General features: G+C 44.7%; 1 protein-coding gene across 4 annotated transcripts in view; it reads right to left on the bottom strand.

Moving 5' to 3' along the window:
- The window catches only part of LOC146036092 (rho GTPase-activating protein 11A-like), a 57,277-nt gene continuing 39,751 nt past the window's right edge, over positions 1-17,526 (bottom strand). For 3 of the 4 annotated variants that reach the window (XM_083159881.1, XM_083159882.1, XM_083159880.1), the window contains 10 exons: positions 9,293-9,549; positions 8,974-9,137; positions 8,736-8,849; positions 5,171-5,245; positions 4,997-5,084; positions 4,596-4,678; positions 4,362-4,510; positions 1,964-2,068; positions 1,323-1,458; positions 2-1,220 (listed from right to left, as the gene is read on the bottom strand). In XM_083159881.1, the coding sequence (XP_083016007.1) occupies positions 280-1,220; positions 1,323-1,458; positions 1,964-2,068; positions 4,362-4,510; positions 4,596-4,678; positions 4,997-5,084; positions 5,171-5,245; positions 8,736-8,849; positions 8,974-9,137; positions 9,293-9,549 (2,112 nt within the window). In that variant the 3' untranslated portion in view covers positions 2-279. Of the gene's footprint in view, positions 1,221-1,322; positions 1,459-1,963; positions 2,069-4,361; positions 4,511-4,595; positions 4,679-4,996; positions 5,085-5,170; positions 5,246-8,735; positions 8,850-8,973; positions 9,138-9,292; positions 9,550-17,526 lie in introns of all 4 variants that reach the window. The other variant, XM_083159883.1, reaches the window with a different exon arrangement.

Genomic DNA, 17,526 nt, shown 5'->3' with positions numbered 1-17,526 from the left:
GTTGGAGGGTATGCCACTGTTGGAAAGTTTTATAACACATGGAAAATAACTAAACCCCACATACAGTAAAAAAAAAAAAAACCACACAGTTCCAGCTGCAGGCCCAGGAAACCAGTATTGCTACACTAACCAGCCACGTATGGCTATATGTAGTACATTGTAAATCCAATGGAGTAACCATGGCAACATGGGGATTTATTCTCCTTAAATGGTCTCAGATGGATATTTACCAATGACCTCTTAATCTACAAGCTAGATTAACCATGGTTTTCTGAAACCTTACATACAGTAAAAAACTGCACCACTGCTGGGTTCCATGCTGGTTTCAGGAATTGGTGATTTAGGAAAACCTCCATTCTGAGGTGCTTCCCCCACAACCACATCCTTGTGCAAGTCTCTGTCTCTATTTAAGAGGGGTTCATGTAATAGGCTCTCAGCCTCTGCTGGCTCTTCCTCTACAGATGCTTGGCGTCCATTATCCAGACTTCGATGTCCCCAGTGGGCGAGTGTTATGTTTTTACGGCTGACAAAGACCTGCCGATTACGGCCACTAAGAGGTTTTGGATTGGTACCGTTGCCCGCCGAACAGCCATTGGTATCATTATTTCTATACCGCTCTATGCTGGTGCTCAGGCCACTTTCTTGACTTAGTGAACGCCCAAACCTTCTTGCCCCCTTGCGTTTAATGGGGTGAGAGGCCAACTCTTCCCAGTCTTTCTGATGGGGATCCAGATCCAAAACACTAGGTGCCCAAGGGAAGCTAAGAACTAATTTCCGTACACTCCGGTACTGTGACGTGTGACCATTCGGTCTTCGTAGTGTGTGAACAGACTGAAGAGCGTCCAGCTCTGTCACAGAGCCATGGTTTTGTATTAAATGGGAGGTTTCTGTGATGAGGCAATCCATCAATGGCTGAGCTTCACTGTTCAATACCTGCACATACTGGTCTTCTGAGGAACTCAACCCAGCTCTTTGTAGTCCATCTTCCTCACTGGTGGTTAATCTATTTCCATGTTCCATCTCTTGTTCCCCTTCAGGCGTGGTACAATCAACAATGTTTTCTGGCATGCTAAGAGAGCGACGTAATATCCTGCGTTGTTTTCCGGAACATGCGACTTCAGCATCTTCACGGTCCAGAGAAAGTGCATTCCAAGAAGGAGATGATCTCAGTGAAGATGATGAATCTTTGACTGAAGAGGAGTTAGCTTCTGGGACATCAACTGAAGTAAAGCACAGTAAAGACAGAATCTAAGGCCCCGTCCTGATAACTAAATTAAACCAAAGATATTACAGCGCACAGATGCATAGCCAGGGAAACTCACGACTGCTCGATGCTCTTAGGGCAAATGAAGCCATTTTGAAGTCTCTGCCATTGAAAATGGGCCCATCTAGAGCTTCTGTAACCATCCTCTTCATCATGTCCCAACTGCTCTCCTCCAGGCACTTGCCCTCCGGTGTCTGGAAAGGAAAGGCAAACAGATTAGTCATCAAAAGTCGGCAGTTTTTCTTCAGTGTGATATTCATAAAGGAAATAAAGGCTGGACTTAAAACCCAAAAAAGCCGGATGTAATGAAGTCCGACTTTGGCGGCCATGTGGGATGCCAGCCGAACTCAAATGTTTTTTTTAAAGGGCAATCATTTACAAGGCATGGTTTTAGCTTTTAAATGACTGCCCCTTTAAAAAAAAAAAAAAAAAAATTCAGGAGTTCGGCCGGTATCTCGCACGGCCCCCGAACTCAGACTTCATTACCTCCGACCCAGGTTATCACTTTGGTTGGGTAGGAGGACAAAATTCTATAAGAGACTACTTGTTTTAGGTTGGATGTTCTATAGAATTGTACATTTTAAAAGAGAGATAATTAACAATGAGAATAATAGAGAAGCAGAACCCCACTTATAGCGTATTACAGAATGTCAGGCCGCTCTTCCTCCCGCACATTAACCAATCTAGTTTTCATCTCACCGGATGTTTGGCCGTTCTGCCTCTATGGAAGATCCTAAGAGAATGCCGGACCTTCTCCTTTCTGTCCATGATGGGCGTCAAAGGGACCTGACCCGACTGCATCCTGGAGAGCAGATTCATTAATCATCATTACTTCTGCTGCAGACTAATGATAGCAGTAAATGTAACACGCATAGCAATAACCTTAATCTGCTCTAACCCATATCACCCAAATCTGTTATCGCTGTATTATCACACAAATCAGCAATATCCTTTCGGGGGTATTTAGCATTGTGAAGTCACAGGAACATTGGCGCCAATAACAGCTCATCCTGGTGATCATTACGTGACCGCTATCTGGAGTTCTTGCATAAGGTCTAACACTTGTTGGCTCCCAAGCAGAGACCAAAGGGGCCATTTACTTTCTCTCATACAGACTATCCTCTCGTCTTACACCCTATCTGTGCAATGCCCCCATACATCCCTCCCACTAGAACACTTCTAAGGCATCGTCTGCCACATGTACTACCAGTGTGCCCTGCAAGGGTGTAGTGCACAATATCTGCACAGAGGGTAAGTGGTCAGATCTTATGCACTAAGTTACGGATGGCTAATAGATTCCTCATTGGCTAGCGAATTAGCCCCAATAGCCGGCATTTATTGGGAAATATGCTTTGTGTGCCTCACACATTCTCCCCTATAAGCAGCCCTCAGACACAACAACATGTGTCAGGAAACTTATCCTGGATCCAATGTATTATTACCTGAAAATGGGTAATTTTTTGGCCTATAAGAATGGTCTATAATGGGGTGGTAACCATTGTGCTAAAACAGGGGTGGGGAACCTGTTTTGTGCCAAGGGCCGTTTGTATGGGGAAAAAACCCTTCGGAGGCCATATGTTAAAATGTATCTTACAAATTGGCCTGCTGTAGCCATCCCACGCTGCGGCGGCTGCCACTGAATAGGACTGATAGTCTCCGGCTGCTGTTGATTAAGAGGAATCTCACAAGAACTACCAACTTCTCGCGAGAATTCCCCTGTACTTGACTCCCAGCAAAGCCACCGGGCGGGTTGGTGGGCCACTCAGACTAGCTACAGGGGCCGCATACGGCCCCCGGGCCTGAGGTTCCCCACCCCTGTGCTAAAATCACAATAATAGCCTGTTTTTATCAGCAGAAAGACTAGCACAGCTAACTGTACACCCCCCCCCCCCCTCCTATTGTCTGTATAGCACCATAGTATTATGAGGATCATGTCCATTGGTCAGGTCATGCATACTTATACAGGTTGAGTATCCCTTATGCATAGTTTACAGAAGGTAATTTTTTATTTTTTGCTAAAGGCACTACTGGGAACATGATATGTATCTGGCACTAAATACTAAAGATGATCGCTTGGCATTCAAATCCAGTGCCTAAGATAGGACACAAACTTTGTTCCATGTTTTGAAACCTTGTTTCATGCACAAATAAAATATATTTGTTTGGATTTCCAGTGTTTAAACAACAAATGCAAGATACCTCAATGAAATACGGAGTCATTTTAGAATTGAAATGCAGACCAGACCTGTGCTGGAAAACCCCACTGCAGAGAGCGACACCTCAGGCAGGGAAGACTAACTGCATAGGCTTTTAAAGATGCAGGGTTCAGGGTGCTAGAATGAGCACCATAGCTATATCTGCACAAAACTGTTTGTGTTTGCAGGGTCGACCTGGGACTCCGGTCAGTGGAAATGACTCCCAGGTGTAGCAACCCAGGATTTTAAACAGTTTTTTTGTTGGTAAAACCCAGGTAACAACCTGTGGAAACTGTCTTACCCAGGTTTTTTGGCCCGGGCAAGGGAGGCTGGCCATTGTGTGGTATAAAACACAGACAGTCGGGATTCCAACAGTCATTACTCCGACATCGGAATCCCGACTGCACAGTGGGGGTAGCGCAATAAAGCCCCTTGCGGGCTCGCCACCTATTTTATTCTCCCTCTATGGGGGTCGTGGACCCCCACGAGGGAGCAGTCGGAATTCCGATGTCGGAGTAATGACTGTCGGATTCCCGACAGCCCCGCTACTGACCGTCCGATATCATGTTGGTGCCCACCTGGCGCTGCTGATCACCCGCCCAGAGCTGCCAGTGCCCCAGCTGCCCGCACACAGCAGTGCCCACCCCGCCTACTTGTTTCAGTGAAAACTGTAAATCCAGGAAAAAAACAGAGAAAGCAGGGTAGTGGAACGGGGACATGCTTTGTTCGACCCCCACAAAATCCAGGGTCAAACATCCCGTGAGTGACCCGGGATTTTGGTTGGAAAGCGGTACAAGAGATAGATAAGTTTAATTGCCATAGTGTCCGCACTGTATAGCACTAATCCAAGCCCAATCCCTTTGTAGTATTAGGAAGCACACGAGCCTTGCACTTCCTGTAGCCTTAGCTCGCTTGCTGTTCCGCCGTTTGCTCCTGCCTTTTTGTCGAGAGGAAGATTCGGGAGTTGCTGGAACGGATCCTGAAGCGAGTTCCAAGAAGTTTGCAGGGCTCGGTGAGAAGTTGGAGAACACCTCCCCACCTATCGAGTCATCTGCGGAGCCAATTACAAGCATATCCGTTACATGATACTGCTGGCTATTTGACACACCCCCTGGCACAGGAACCCTCACACCAACCTTGCAATGGAGAGTGGGCTCCGCTTGGCTCATGCGATTCCTCGCTGGACAAATGCTCATCTGCCCCCTCCCTCAGAGATTTTCTGAAACAAGAAAATATGGTGATGTAGGAACATACTTATGGGGAAATGTATAAAGCCTTCTACAGAATAGAGAGGTTACCCAAGGCAACCAATGCGCTAATAGTGATTTTATAGAATGTACTTGATAAGGTGGTTTGAAGATGCCCATAGTAACCAGTCAGCTTCTACGTATCATAGAATGTACTTCATAAACGCTAACTAGTAGCTTACACTTTGGGTAGCTCCTCCCCTCTATACAAAGCTTTAGACATATCCTCCCATAATGTATTGCGTATGATCATAGAGTGGGGGAATCCTACACATAGAGGGGATCTGTACCGTTTCTTGGCTGTGCATTGTTCCCCATGGGTAGAATCCTCCGACGCCTTGCGCTTCGTTTTGTTTCGCTGAGGAAGCAACAGCTCATCTGCCAAACGCAAACATTGGTCATAAAGGGGTTCCCAAAACAGGGAGGGTTAACCGGAGACTAAGGGACAACAGACACAGTCTCACCTGACGCACGGTCTGGGGTAGCATGTGAAGGACCAAGGCCAGACCTCAGTTTATTGAAAGCATCATTGACAAGTCCTTTAAACGATATGCAAATGATTTTATTGTACAAGTGTATGTTGGAAATTGACAATAACAGATAAACACATACTGGGATGGAGGGGTCATCTTAGGTGGCCAGTACAGAAAAACACGGGGAACACCATACAAGCTCAAGTTTTAATAAATGACCCAGAGCAATCTATATCAGATTTCCCCAGGTCCAGTCCTTCTGGATCCCTAACCGTGCATGTTTTCAAGATCTCCAGGTGTATTCATTACTGGCTGACAAGTTTTAAAAAGATGTACACAGGGCCGGCTCTACCATTAGGCAGCTGCCTAGGGCGCCAGGATCTGGGGGGGCGCCATCAATTCTACTTATCAAAAAAATCAAGGATGTCCATGAGGATCTTTGTTGTACTTAATGCAGGTGGCTGCTGTGGAACTTCTAAGACCTCACCTTCATAGTTTCCCTTGAGGCTTACTTCCCTACATACCTGCCCCCATCTCCTTGTACTCTATTGTGGATGGCAAAGGGAGGCCTCCATGGAAAACATGGGACACCTTCCCGGTAGGCTGGGTGGACCTGGTAGCAGTATGGGGGGGGGGGGGGGGGGGGGGGGGGAATCTAAATCCAATAACCACTTTCATTCCCTAATAGCAAAACTGTGGCAAGGCATGATGGGACTTGTAGTTTCACAACAGCTGGAAGGCCACAGTTTGGACATGCCTGCTTTAAAAAGCCCGAATTCTGATCAAATCTACATTAAATTAACACTTCATTGTAACATCCTTCGTTCATAATTCATTAACAAAAGTTTATAAAATACACATTTTAATACGAATTATAAATATAAAAAATATAAACAATTAAAAAAGTACTTAGAATAAGCATCTAATATCAATCTAGTTCATTTAGTTTAATATATGCACACGACAGGATCAGGTTACTAATTCATTAGATGGGGAAATTCAGAAAAACAGTGTGAAAAACATCCTTGAGCAAAATTCCAAATGGAAATGAAATATACCGGTGACGCTTAGTTTGTTTTTGGAAAGGGTCTGCTGCGCTTATGCGCAAACCTCAGCAAAATAAGGCATCCCAACATGGCTGTGCAGCACAGCTGCGTACATTCCTATGAAATACTGCAAGCCCAAGTGTCCAGCATACACCTGCAATGTAGTTATTACGTTGCATGGCGTTTTCACAGTGTGAATAATTGTGTCACGATTTCCCTTGAACTCTCCGGCAGCTTCCTAGACAGACGATAGATCTCACATGTGTAATTTCACATAATATCTATCGTATGATCTACAACGGCCAGCATACTGGTCATTAGCAGCACCTTCAGATCATGTGTGCAGCACATAAGATCATACGATCCATCTCACGACCCCCGGGCCTGCGCATTGGATGGTAATTGTACCAAAACCCCTCACAATGTGCACAAAGACACACACACAATGCACCGTACGATCTGTCAAAACCGTTCTAATGTAGCTGAAGTCACAAGGTCGGCGATGTCATGATCAAACACCAAACTTTGCACGAGACATCACCGATACATGAGGGCCTAATAGGAATTTGGAAAATAAAGTTTTTTTTTAAAAAGGGTGGATTATTAGAGATAGACAGTCAATAGGTCGACATGAGAAAAGGTTGCCGATGGTTTTTCACAATTTTGTGTCAACGTCTATACCAGACGTCACGGGCTCCTATTTAATATAATGCATACCGTCTTATGGCTCACTTTACTCGCCATGCGTCGGGCCTGGTGCTTCGCTCGGCATACTTTAGCGTTCTCAATTGTAGTCCGCATGGATGGTAAAGTATGAAAAATACCCCAAAACTTTAAAAACACATAAAACATTCTATGCGTCGACTTTCACCATGTCGAACTAGACACTAGATTGATCAACCGGAATCGAAAAAAAAAAAAAAGCATGTAACTTGTGTTGGAACAAAGCATGCTGCTGGAAAAGGGAGCAATTACAGTACTTGTTGTTTTTCCCCCAAGCAGAATCAATACCGGCTGCTTTTGCATGTAGCACACAAATGTTAGACAGCTGGATTTTCAAACTGCAATCTAGATTTCAGTTTGGACGCACCCCACCCAAATCTAAAGCTGGGCACACATTAGACGATATAGTCCATGGACTGAAAAATTCCTGGACAAACAATATAATGTAAAGAACGGAAAGAGAGTGCGCCACTAATATGAATCAACACCACCTCAATTGCTGTAGTAATTACAGAGTCATATTACAGTTTGGTTATTTTAATACAAAATCACATAAAAACAATGATAAAAGATTTTGTCTTGTACTTCATCGATTTCATATGACAGAAGTATCTTGTTTGATTTCAAAAAGACAGAAAACACCCAACGCGTTTCGTCAACAAGTGACTTCCTCAGGGGTAACAATTCAATATGAAGATCAAACACTGGATGCGCACATTGCGTATACTAGTGTCCTATTAAAACAATAAGTAAGGGGATCTTCTTTGGATCCTATTGGGATGTGCACAATAGGCAGCATCCGGTATGGATAAAAAAATTCTAAAAATCTGATTATCCGGCAGGAACAAGGAAAACTATATTCTCCCAAACACCTCCCAACATGACCCTCTCCAGTAAGGACCTGGAGAGGGTCATGTTGGGAGGTGTTTGGGAGAATATAATTTCCCTTGTTCCTGCCGGATAATCAGATTTTTAGAATTTTTTTATCCATACCGGATGCTGCCTATTGTGCACATCCCAATAGGATCCAAAGAAGATCCCCTTACTTATTGTTTTAATAGGACACTAGTATACGCAATGTGCGCATCATCCAGTGTTTGATCTTCATATTGAATTATTACCCCTGAGGAAGTCACTTTTTTGACGAAACGCGTTGGGTGTTTTCTGTCTTTTTGAAATCAAACAAGATACTTCTGTCATATGAAATCGATGAAGTACAAGACAAAATCTTTTATCATTGTTTTTATGTGATTTTGTATTAAAATTACCAAACTGTAATGTGACTCTAATTACTACAGCAATTGAGGTGGTGTTGATTCATATTAGTGGCGCACTCTCTTTCCGTTCTTTCCATTTCTTCCTCTTTCCCTCACTAACAGGGGGGATAAATTGAGTTGTTGCCAAAACGTATCGATATCAGTGCATTGAAAGGGTATCCCATTTTCAAACAATATAATGTATACACAATTAACAGCATAGTTATCCAGGAGCATGCTGACGTTCACGAGATAGTCATGACTAGACAGCAGGTGCAGACAACAGAGGGAGTCGTTATTGACCCCCGGGGGCGTGCATCGTTACCAATATAGTGTGCACACATTGGCCGATATGCACGAAAATAGTTAACTATAACATTATAGTGCATATCAATAACAAATCAGCAAATGTGTACCCAGCTTAACTCTCTGCCCGTTGCATCTGCCCCATCTACAGCGCAACATGGTGTTCCCCAGGACAGCAGTTACTTATTCATTTAAAATGTAACGTGAATCAGGGTTGGCTATTACCACTCATGCGCCTACGTCTCCTCCGAAGGCCCTCTAGGTTCTGGATCACGGGGTCCTCATATGCACCATCACAGGGTAGGGAGATCTTTTCTGAAATAAACGAGGGGAGCTGCCCTGCCGAGAAAAGGGGAGTTATGTAAAAATGGGGATAGACCAGCGAATGAGACCACTGGCCCCTCCCACTGTGATTGGCACATACAGAGGGATCGGCAGCAGCCTCTACACCCGCTCATAGTACCTATCTCCTGTGCGTTTTCAATGAGACTTTGGACAGCAGATGTCTGAAGTTGCAGCTGTTTCTCGGTGGCAAGCGTCAGCTTCTCGGACAAGCTACTGCTGGAGAACAGACTTGGAGTTAGAACAACAGCCAGATTCGCAGAGTCCATTTTGTTCTCATCAGACCTATCAAAAAATAAAAAAATACATAAAGCCAAAAGGTCACAGTTTAGGAAAATACTATCATCTACTCTTTCAGCTAGACATTGCCAGATATCCTTCCCACAACTATAAGGCTGGAGCTCCCTCTTGTGGCAGCTGTGTATACGGACACTCCTCACCTGGCGGCGACACTTTGGAGGAAGGTGCAGAAATAACGCAGAGTCTCCCCGTGAACAGCAGGGAGCAGGCAGGTCACCAGGACTGTGGCAGTCATTTTCTCCTCCTCACAGAGGGACTGATGGATCTGACAGAGGGGGTCTTGTAGCTCCGGGGTGAGGAGGGGCTGCGGGAGCTCCCGGAAAAACTGTTTAAGCAGAGCAGCAGCATCACTGGGCTGGGCAGAGGCGAAGCAGCTTTCCCCAGACTCCAACTGCACCTGGAGCAGAAGGCAATTGAAAGAAATTAGTTGGTATCCAGTTAAGTCTACAGGGTCTATGTAGACACAAAAAAGGCGACATTCTTTTGGACTTTTTCATACTTAACATCCATGTGGACTCCGAGGGTACGTAATTCACTAACTAAGGTTCCATGTCAACAGGTGACCACATTGACACGAAAAAAAGTTATCTTGACCTTTTCATGCATCAACCTTTTGCCATACCTCCCAATATTTGAGCTTATTAAAAAAAAAAAAAAAAAAAGGAGGGACTTCTGCACATGCCCAAAATTTGGGGGGCGCCATGGCCTCACTTCCGCACGGCCAGTTTGAGCAACTCCCCCACTCCCCCTCATCCACTGGCCTAATAACTATATTATATTATCATAGCCATTTAGATCTTTAAGGCTTGCCACTCATTAGACAAGATTCATTTTTGGATTTGCAACCTGTACATCTAAATCTCTAATAAAGCCTAAAAATAGTGAGGTAGCGGTTCAATGTGGCACTCAGTATTGTGTTGAGATTAACCCCTTGAGTGGTGGTTTTTTTGGGGCAGGACAGACCTATCAGGGCAGGTTTGTCCTGCCCCAGAAAAACCCACCACAGAACTTAGGGGCAGCACCTCCCCTGTCACCTACCCCTCCCCCCTTTTCTCACCACCTTCCAGTGCCCACTTTCGACTTCCCAAACCGGATCGCCAGAGGTTTCTGATTACTGTAAATTGCCATTTAGTATTGAGATCAGTTCAGAATGGACACATGTATAAAGAGTGGTGATTATTTGAGAGTGGACTATCCTGTGGTGCTGATCCTGCACACCAGTAATTTTCAGCCTTTTTACCTTCCGGCACACTAAATAAGATTTTAAAATTGCCAAGGCACACCATGAAATCCCCACAGGGCAAAACACATTGGCCCCCCACAGGAAAAAAAATAATAATAATAAAAATAAAACTATTGGCTCCTAATAAAAAAAAAAAAACACAATCACACTGGTCCCCACAGGTAATAAAAAAGGACAGGTACATGAAATTGAAGAGACCAGCAAATAACAGTTGAACTGGTGATGGCTGTAAACTGGTTTGGGCATCTCTAGATCTGGGGGCACACTTGAAAACAGCTCAAGGCACCCTAGTCTGCCACGGCACAGTGGTTGAGAAACACAGCTGTACACACTACCGAAGACTCATAAAAATAGGACAGCGGCACCAGGATGCCCCAAATTTCCAGCAAGGGGGTCCCTGTTTACATGGATTGCTGAATTTTAAGATGATTTACAACCGTGTGTACAGGATCGGCCCACATACCTTAAAGATACAACTGAATTGTTATTGCTTCTGGATGAATTTGGTGAAATTCCAAATAAAACCGGTCTCTTCTCACTAGATAGTGTAAGCTTGTATACAAGTATCCACCATATGGGAGGGTTACAAGCAGTAAAAGCTTTGTTAAGTAACAATTCTCTATATACAGTTCCACCATTAACCCTATTTATGTCCCTGCTGGAGATCATTCTCTCATAATTATTTTTACTATTACAATGCCTTTTATAGGTAGGTGGGGGCTGCGCCATGGGGTCTCCAGTGGCACCAGCCCATGCCAACGCATATTTTTCGAAATTGAATGGATGGCATTCTTTACAAGATAATTCAAGTTACAAACGATACATAGATGATGTGTTGATTTTGTGGAGAGGTGACCCTACTGATCTAATGTGATTGTATCAATGAGGTCAACCAATTTGATTGCCCAATCAAATTTACATATAAAAAAAGGTCTAGAACAAATCCCATTTCTTGATGTCCTAATTACAATTGTAGATAACCAGATAGTCACCACTATATACAAGAAGCCAACGGATTACAACACAGAGAGCTTTCATCCGTCAAACACAATCTCCCATATTCGCAATTCTTGCGTTCCAAAAGAATCATCAGCGATCCCTTGGAATTGGAGATGGTATTAGGGGAGATGTCTGACCAATTCATACAAAGAGGTTACTCTGGAAAGTTACTAACAGCCGCTAGAGTCAATTAGAGTAGGTCATCCGGTCAGTTAAAACCCCCCCAAAAAACTGACAATCTATATTGGTGTAACCCCTGGAAGTGCTGCAGTTGGACTTGAGCACCCAGAGGCTACTAATAACTTCTACACAAATAAGGAGAGAGATGGACAGTGTCTTTTAACATTCCAGGAAGAGAAACTACACCTCCCAGGAGGCCACTGTAAAAAGGGGGAGGAGCTAAAAACGGATCTGTGTGTGGGAGCACTGGAATCCCCCAGTGCATGAGGGAGAGGAGATCAAAGAGTATCCAGAGAGAGAGACTGTGCTGTGTGAGAAGTCCAGGAGAGGGGACCCAGTACAAGAAGGCACAATAATATTCTTGATATAGACAGAACTCACAGTTTGAAGAAGGATTCCAGAGCCAGGGGGAGTACTGTGAAGTGACAGTGAGGAGCACCAGGGAGAGGCTTGCATGCCCCTCTGAGGAAGTACACATTTCAAGTCAGCCATCTTGAATGAGAATCAAGTTCAAGTCTTGTGATCCCCATGTGTGCAGATAAGTAACTGTTATTTAAGTGGGGTTTGGACTGTGTCTGGCCACAAGGGCTGAAGAGTTAGGGATAGATGGGAGGGCAGGTAAATATGCAGCAAGCATCATGCATTTGAACTTATACTCCATGGTATTCCCCTGATGATAAATAAAAGCTGTGGAACTACAAGTCTCAGGATACACTTAAGCAAGGATACATGCTGAGGACTTACTATTTGTTGCTGCATACAAGTGTACACACTGGGATTGTTCTACTTTACTGCAAAGGATTAACAACTCCTGCAAAGCTGTAAACTGGACAGAGAGTGCTTCCAAGCCATGCTGACATCAATATAGAAGGGCCCCAACTTGCAGTGCACTGCTCCATTTGTGTGGTTTTATGTGGTATCATTGTGCATGGAAGGTATTGTAGAGTTATAAGTAAATATGCTACATACAGCACATGTGGTTATTCCCCTTAGCCAGCACCTGTAAGGTTAGTCTCTGAGATACTGAGTCAGTGTAAAAGTGTATGACAAGTGATGTTTATGTCCGAGACAGTTGGAATCATTTAGAGTTATTCTGCTAAGCGATTGTTCACAGTATAAGCTAGGAGCTGGTGTTATGCTTTCATCCCCCATGTCCTATTATTGTATTGTTCCCATCATTCTGTCATGTCATTCCAATATATGATTTTCATATAAAATCACAAAAGCTGCTTTTAGTTGCCCCAGTTAAATAAATGTGCCAAGTTGGCTTCTGCAGCACACAGTGTGTCACAGCGTATTAGTACTGGGCAGGGGGTTTCCCGAATCTCCCCCTGGTGTACTTCCAGAACACTCCCCAGAAGAGAAAGCCGTGATTCGGGTGGAGGCACTGCCAATAAAGTTCCGAGGTGAGATCTACATCATTCGGTATATATATACCCTCACTCCGCATATTACAGTAGGGGGTGTTACATTGGAGGCACATGCTGAGATTCTGAAGACACCCTCAGTGAACACCACTCAGCACAGACGCCATGGATAGTATAAGAGAGGAAATGTATTTGTGGTGTGAACAGCAGGCTGCAGACCCAACCCAATGTTTAGGGATCTATGGGGATTCTCAAGGTGTGACCGAGGAGGAAGTCATGCAGGTGCTTCACAGGGTTTATGGGATTGAACAGCCTAAAATACTTGGACAGAAACATAGAGATGCTGACAAGACCAGCCTGATATTATGTGAGACACAAGCAAAATTGGATAGAGATTTTCTTCCCTCCATCATATTTGGGCCAAGTAAACAAAAATGGAACATTGTTATTCCTTTGAAGCCAACACACCTAGCCACAACACCTTTTATTGCTGAAGTGTCTGATGGAAGTATTAGCCAACAAGTATTTTCTGCCACCAGGGAAGAAAATTCTATGCCATCCTCCTGTACTAGTAAAACTGACAAGGGTCAAAGTGAACTGTTCCTCACTGCAGTACAGAAATTGGTGGAACAGTTAGGAAAGTCACAGCATGATGGGAGCTACAGAAGGCTCAGAATTTTCTCAGGACTAAAGCCAGTTCCTGCTGGGGAAGAAACTTATGAAGCTTGGAGGGAGATGGCCTCCCAATACCTGGCAGAATGGCATTGCTCCGAACCCTATAAGAGACAACGGGTAGTGGAAAGCCTGAGAGGTCCAGCTGGAGAATTAATCCAAGCTGTAAGGAGAAGTAATTCCCAAGCCACTGCTCAAGAGTACTTAGCGGCTCTGGACCGGGAATATGGGATGGCAGGGGATGCCACTGATCTTTTATACCAGCTACGCCACACTTACCAGGAGTCCGGGGAGAAATTGTCCAGTTATATCTATCGGCTGGACAAGCTTATCCATTTTATCGTATCAAAGAAAGGGATATCCCTAGCAGAAGTGGACAACATGCGTATTCAACAGTTGTTAAGGGGAGCTTTATCCCTTGACCCAGTAGCAATGAAGATAAGAAATTCTCAACTTGGGAAAACGTCACCTACCTTCCTTCAGCTGATAGAGGATGTTAAGCAAGAGGAAGCTATAGTCGAGTCCAGAGAAAGGGTGATCAAGAAAGTCAAGGTTGTACAGCCAAAACCTGATGCTGCCCTCCCCGGCGCTGAGCTAATGAAGATTGTGGAGAAACAAGGGGAACAGATTGCCCAGCTGTTGGAGATGCAGAAACAGATCCAGTCCCAGATGCAGAAAGGCCACCTTGCAGAACGACTACCCATATCAGAAGATATCTCTGCTCGGAGGCAGGGAGAGTGTTTCAATTGTGGAGAAGTTGGGCACTTCGCTAGACAATGTTCACATAGGTGGAGAAAGAGGAGGTCTCCTTCACCATGCCCAAGGAATGGGAAGCCGGCGGAAAACTGAGGGGGAGGACCAGGGTACCCCACACTGGCCCTCTAGAGAAAGTGAACATTAACACTGTGGGGAACTGTAACCCAGGATGGAGCCATTTTCCTGAAGGATTGCTAGGCCCTACGCCTCATGTTCCTGCATCATTGAATGGAAGATCATGTATAGCTTTGCTAGATAGTGGTTCTCAAGTGTCCATTGTGTTTGAGAACTGGTACCGAAAGAATCTGTCTGACTTCCCCATCAAGCCATTATGTGGACTGACTATCTGGGGCTTGAGTGACAAGAGTTATCCCTACCTCGGATACATCACTGTACCATTGAAGTTCCCAAAAGAAATAGCTGGAATAGAAGAGGAGGTAGAGGTGGTTGCACTTGTTTGCCCTAATAGTGAAGGAGAACCTCGAGATGTCCCAGTGATTATTGGAACAAACTCCCACCTGTTTGAGATACTAGCCAAATGGTGCAAAGAGGCAGGAGGGGCAAATTATGGTAAAACTCTTAAAATTCACCCTATGTGTTTGGATGCTTATAAGAAGAAGGAAGAGGGAAAGATTTCTTCAAAAGATACCAAATTACACATGCAAAGTTTTGATCACTGCTTTGCTGGAAGTGATGCTGGTCAAGAAGACAAACAATGGCTTGTTGAGCAGATGCTGCAAAGAGAGGCTGCCTTCTCCTCAGGGGACTGGGATTTGGGCCAAGCCAAAGGGGTGGAACACCACATCAGGCTGACAGATGACAGGCCTTTCCGAGAACGGTCAAGACGCCTAGCACCTGCTGATTTGGATGATGTTCGAGAACATTTAAGAGAGATGCTCGAGAATGATGTAATTGAGAAATCAGAGAGCCCCTATGCATCCCCTATTGTAGTAGCTAGAAAGAAGAATGGGAAAATACGAATGTGCGTGGATTATCGGACTTTAAACAAGCGCACTATTCCAGACCAGTACACAGTCCCTAAGATAGATGAAGCCCTTGACTGTCTTCAGGGAAGCAAGTGGTTTTCTGTGCTGGACCTACGCAGTGGATACTATCAGATATTGATGAGTCGGAAGGATGCTGACAAAACCGCTTTCATCTGTCCAGTTGGATTCTTTCAGTTTAAAAGAATGCCACAAGGAATAAAAGGAGCCCCAGCCACTTTCCAAAGATACATGGATGATGTTGTGGGTGACATGAACTTCAGAGAAGTGCTGGTCTACTTGGACGATTTGATAGTATTTGGCCGAACATTAGAAGAGCACAATGAAAGACTCCTCAAAGTGCTGGATCGCTTAATGAAAAAGGGGTTGAAGTTATCTCTTGACAAGTGTAGTTTCTGCCAAGCCAAAGTCAAGTATGTGGGACATATTGTGGACAGGAATGGAATTTCTACAGATCCGGCAAAGATAGAAGCAGTGGTAGAGTGGCCTCGACCAACAAAACTAAAGGACTTAAGGTCATTCTTGGGGTTTGGTAACTTCTTCAAACGGTTTGTCCCCAACTACAGTAAACTTGTCAAACCTCTTACAGATCTAACTCGGGGTTACCCAGCTCCAAGAGGCTCTCACCAGAAAGAAAAACCATTGTTTCGGGTAAATGATGCCTTTGGTGAAAGGTGGAATGAATCTTGTGAACAAGCATTTGAGGGTTTGAAAAACAGCCTGATTCAAGCACCCGTTCTGGCATATGCTGATCCAGAGTTGCCATATATTCTTCATGTGGATGCTTCCTTCGAGGGACTTGGAGGAGTGCTATACCAAGTGAAAGAAGGAAAGCTGAGACCAGTCTACTACATCAGTCGAGGCCTCTCAACCAGTGAACGGAACTACCCAGTGCACAAGTTGGAGTTCCTGGCCCTTAAGTGGGCAATTGTTGACAAACTTCATGACTATTTGTATGGAGTACCATTTGAAGTGCACACAGACAACAATCCTCTTACATATGTGCAAACCACAGCAAAGCTAGATGCCACGGGGCACAGATGGTTGGCGGCCCTGGCCCTTTACAATTTCACCATAAAGTACAGACCAGGGAAAAGCAATGTAGATGCAGATGCTTTGTCAAGATTACCGGGCAGGTTTGTGGAGTCTCAAGAAGATGAATGGATAGAGGTGCCTGCTCCAGAGGTAAAGGGGATGTGCCACGAGGGGCGAGTTGTGGTGCCCCCAGTCAAAGAGTGCCTAACAGCCTTAGGTGCCACAATAGATGCACTACCAAGACAATATTGCTGGTTGAGTCAATTGGAGCTCAGTGATCTTCAAAAGCTGAGTCCATGCCAAGTCAGAGAAGATCAGCAGAATGACTCTTCTATAGCAGCAGTTAGGTGGTCTGTCAAACACAGACAAAGACTCCTCCAGGAGAGTTTAAAAACGGAGGAAGCTGTCTTGCTAAACCGACAGAGGGAGTCCTTGGTGGTAAACCAGGGGATACTGTTTCGACAAACCAGTCACAAAGATGGGAGAGAGAGGAACCAGCTTGTATTACCCAAGAAGCACCGTCCCATGGTCCTCCGTGCTTTGCATGATAACCACGGCCACCTGGGAATAGAGAAAACCATGACTTTAATTTCAGATAGATTTTATTGGCCGAAAATGGAGAAAGACATTGAAGCTTATTGCAAATCTTGTGGGAAATGCATACTCCGTAAAGCACTCCCAGAGAAGGCAGCACCGTTAAAGAACATCTCCAGCAATGGCCCCTTGGAGTTAGTCTGCATTGATTTTCTGTCAGTGGAACCAGATGAGAGCAACATTTGTAACATTCTGGTGGTGACAGACCATTACACCCGTTATGCTCAAGCCTACCCAACAAAAGATCAGAGGGCTGTGACGGTGGCCAAAATCCTATGGGAGAAGTTCTTTGTCCATTATGGATTGCCTGCCCGCATTCATTCAGATCAGGGTCGGGACTTTGAGAGCAAGCTCATAAAAGAACTGTGTATTGTGTGCGGGATAAAGAAATCAAGAACTACTCCTTTTCACCCTCAAGGAGATCCCCAGCCAGAAAGGTTCAATCGGACACTTTTGGGCATGATGGGCACTCTGGACACTAATAAAAAGGCACATTGGAGTAGGCACATCAGCCAGTTGGTGCA

This window comes from Crinia signifera, chromosome 9 (genome assembly GCF_055691185.1).
Source record: "Crinia signifera chromosome 9, ASM5569118v1, whole genome shotgun sequence".
NCBI classification, from domain to species: domain Eukaryota; kingdom Metazoa; phylum Chordata; class Amphibia; order Anura; family Myobatrachidae; genus Crinia; species Crinia signifera.
Note: the sequence above shows the minus strand (reverse complement) of the source record. Positions and strands in the feature narration are given on the sequence as shown.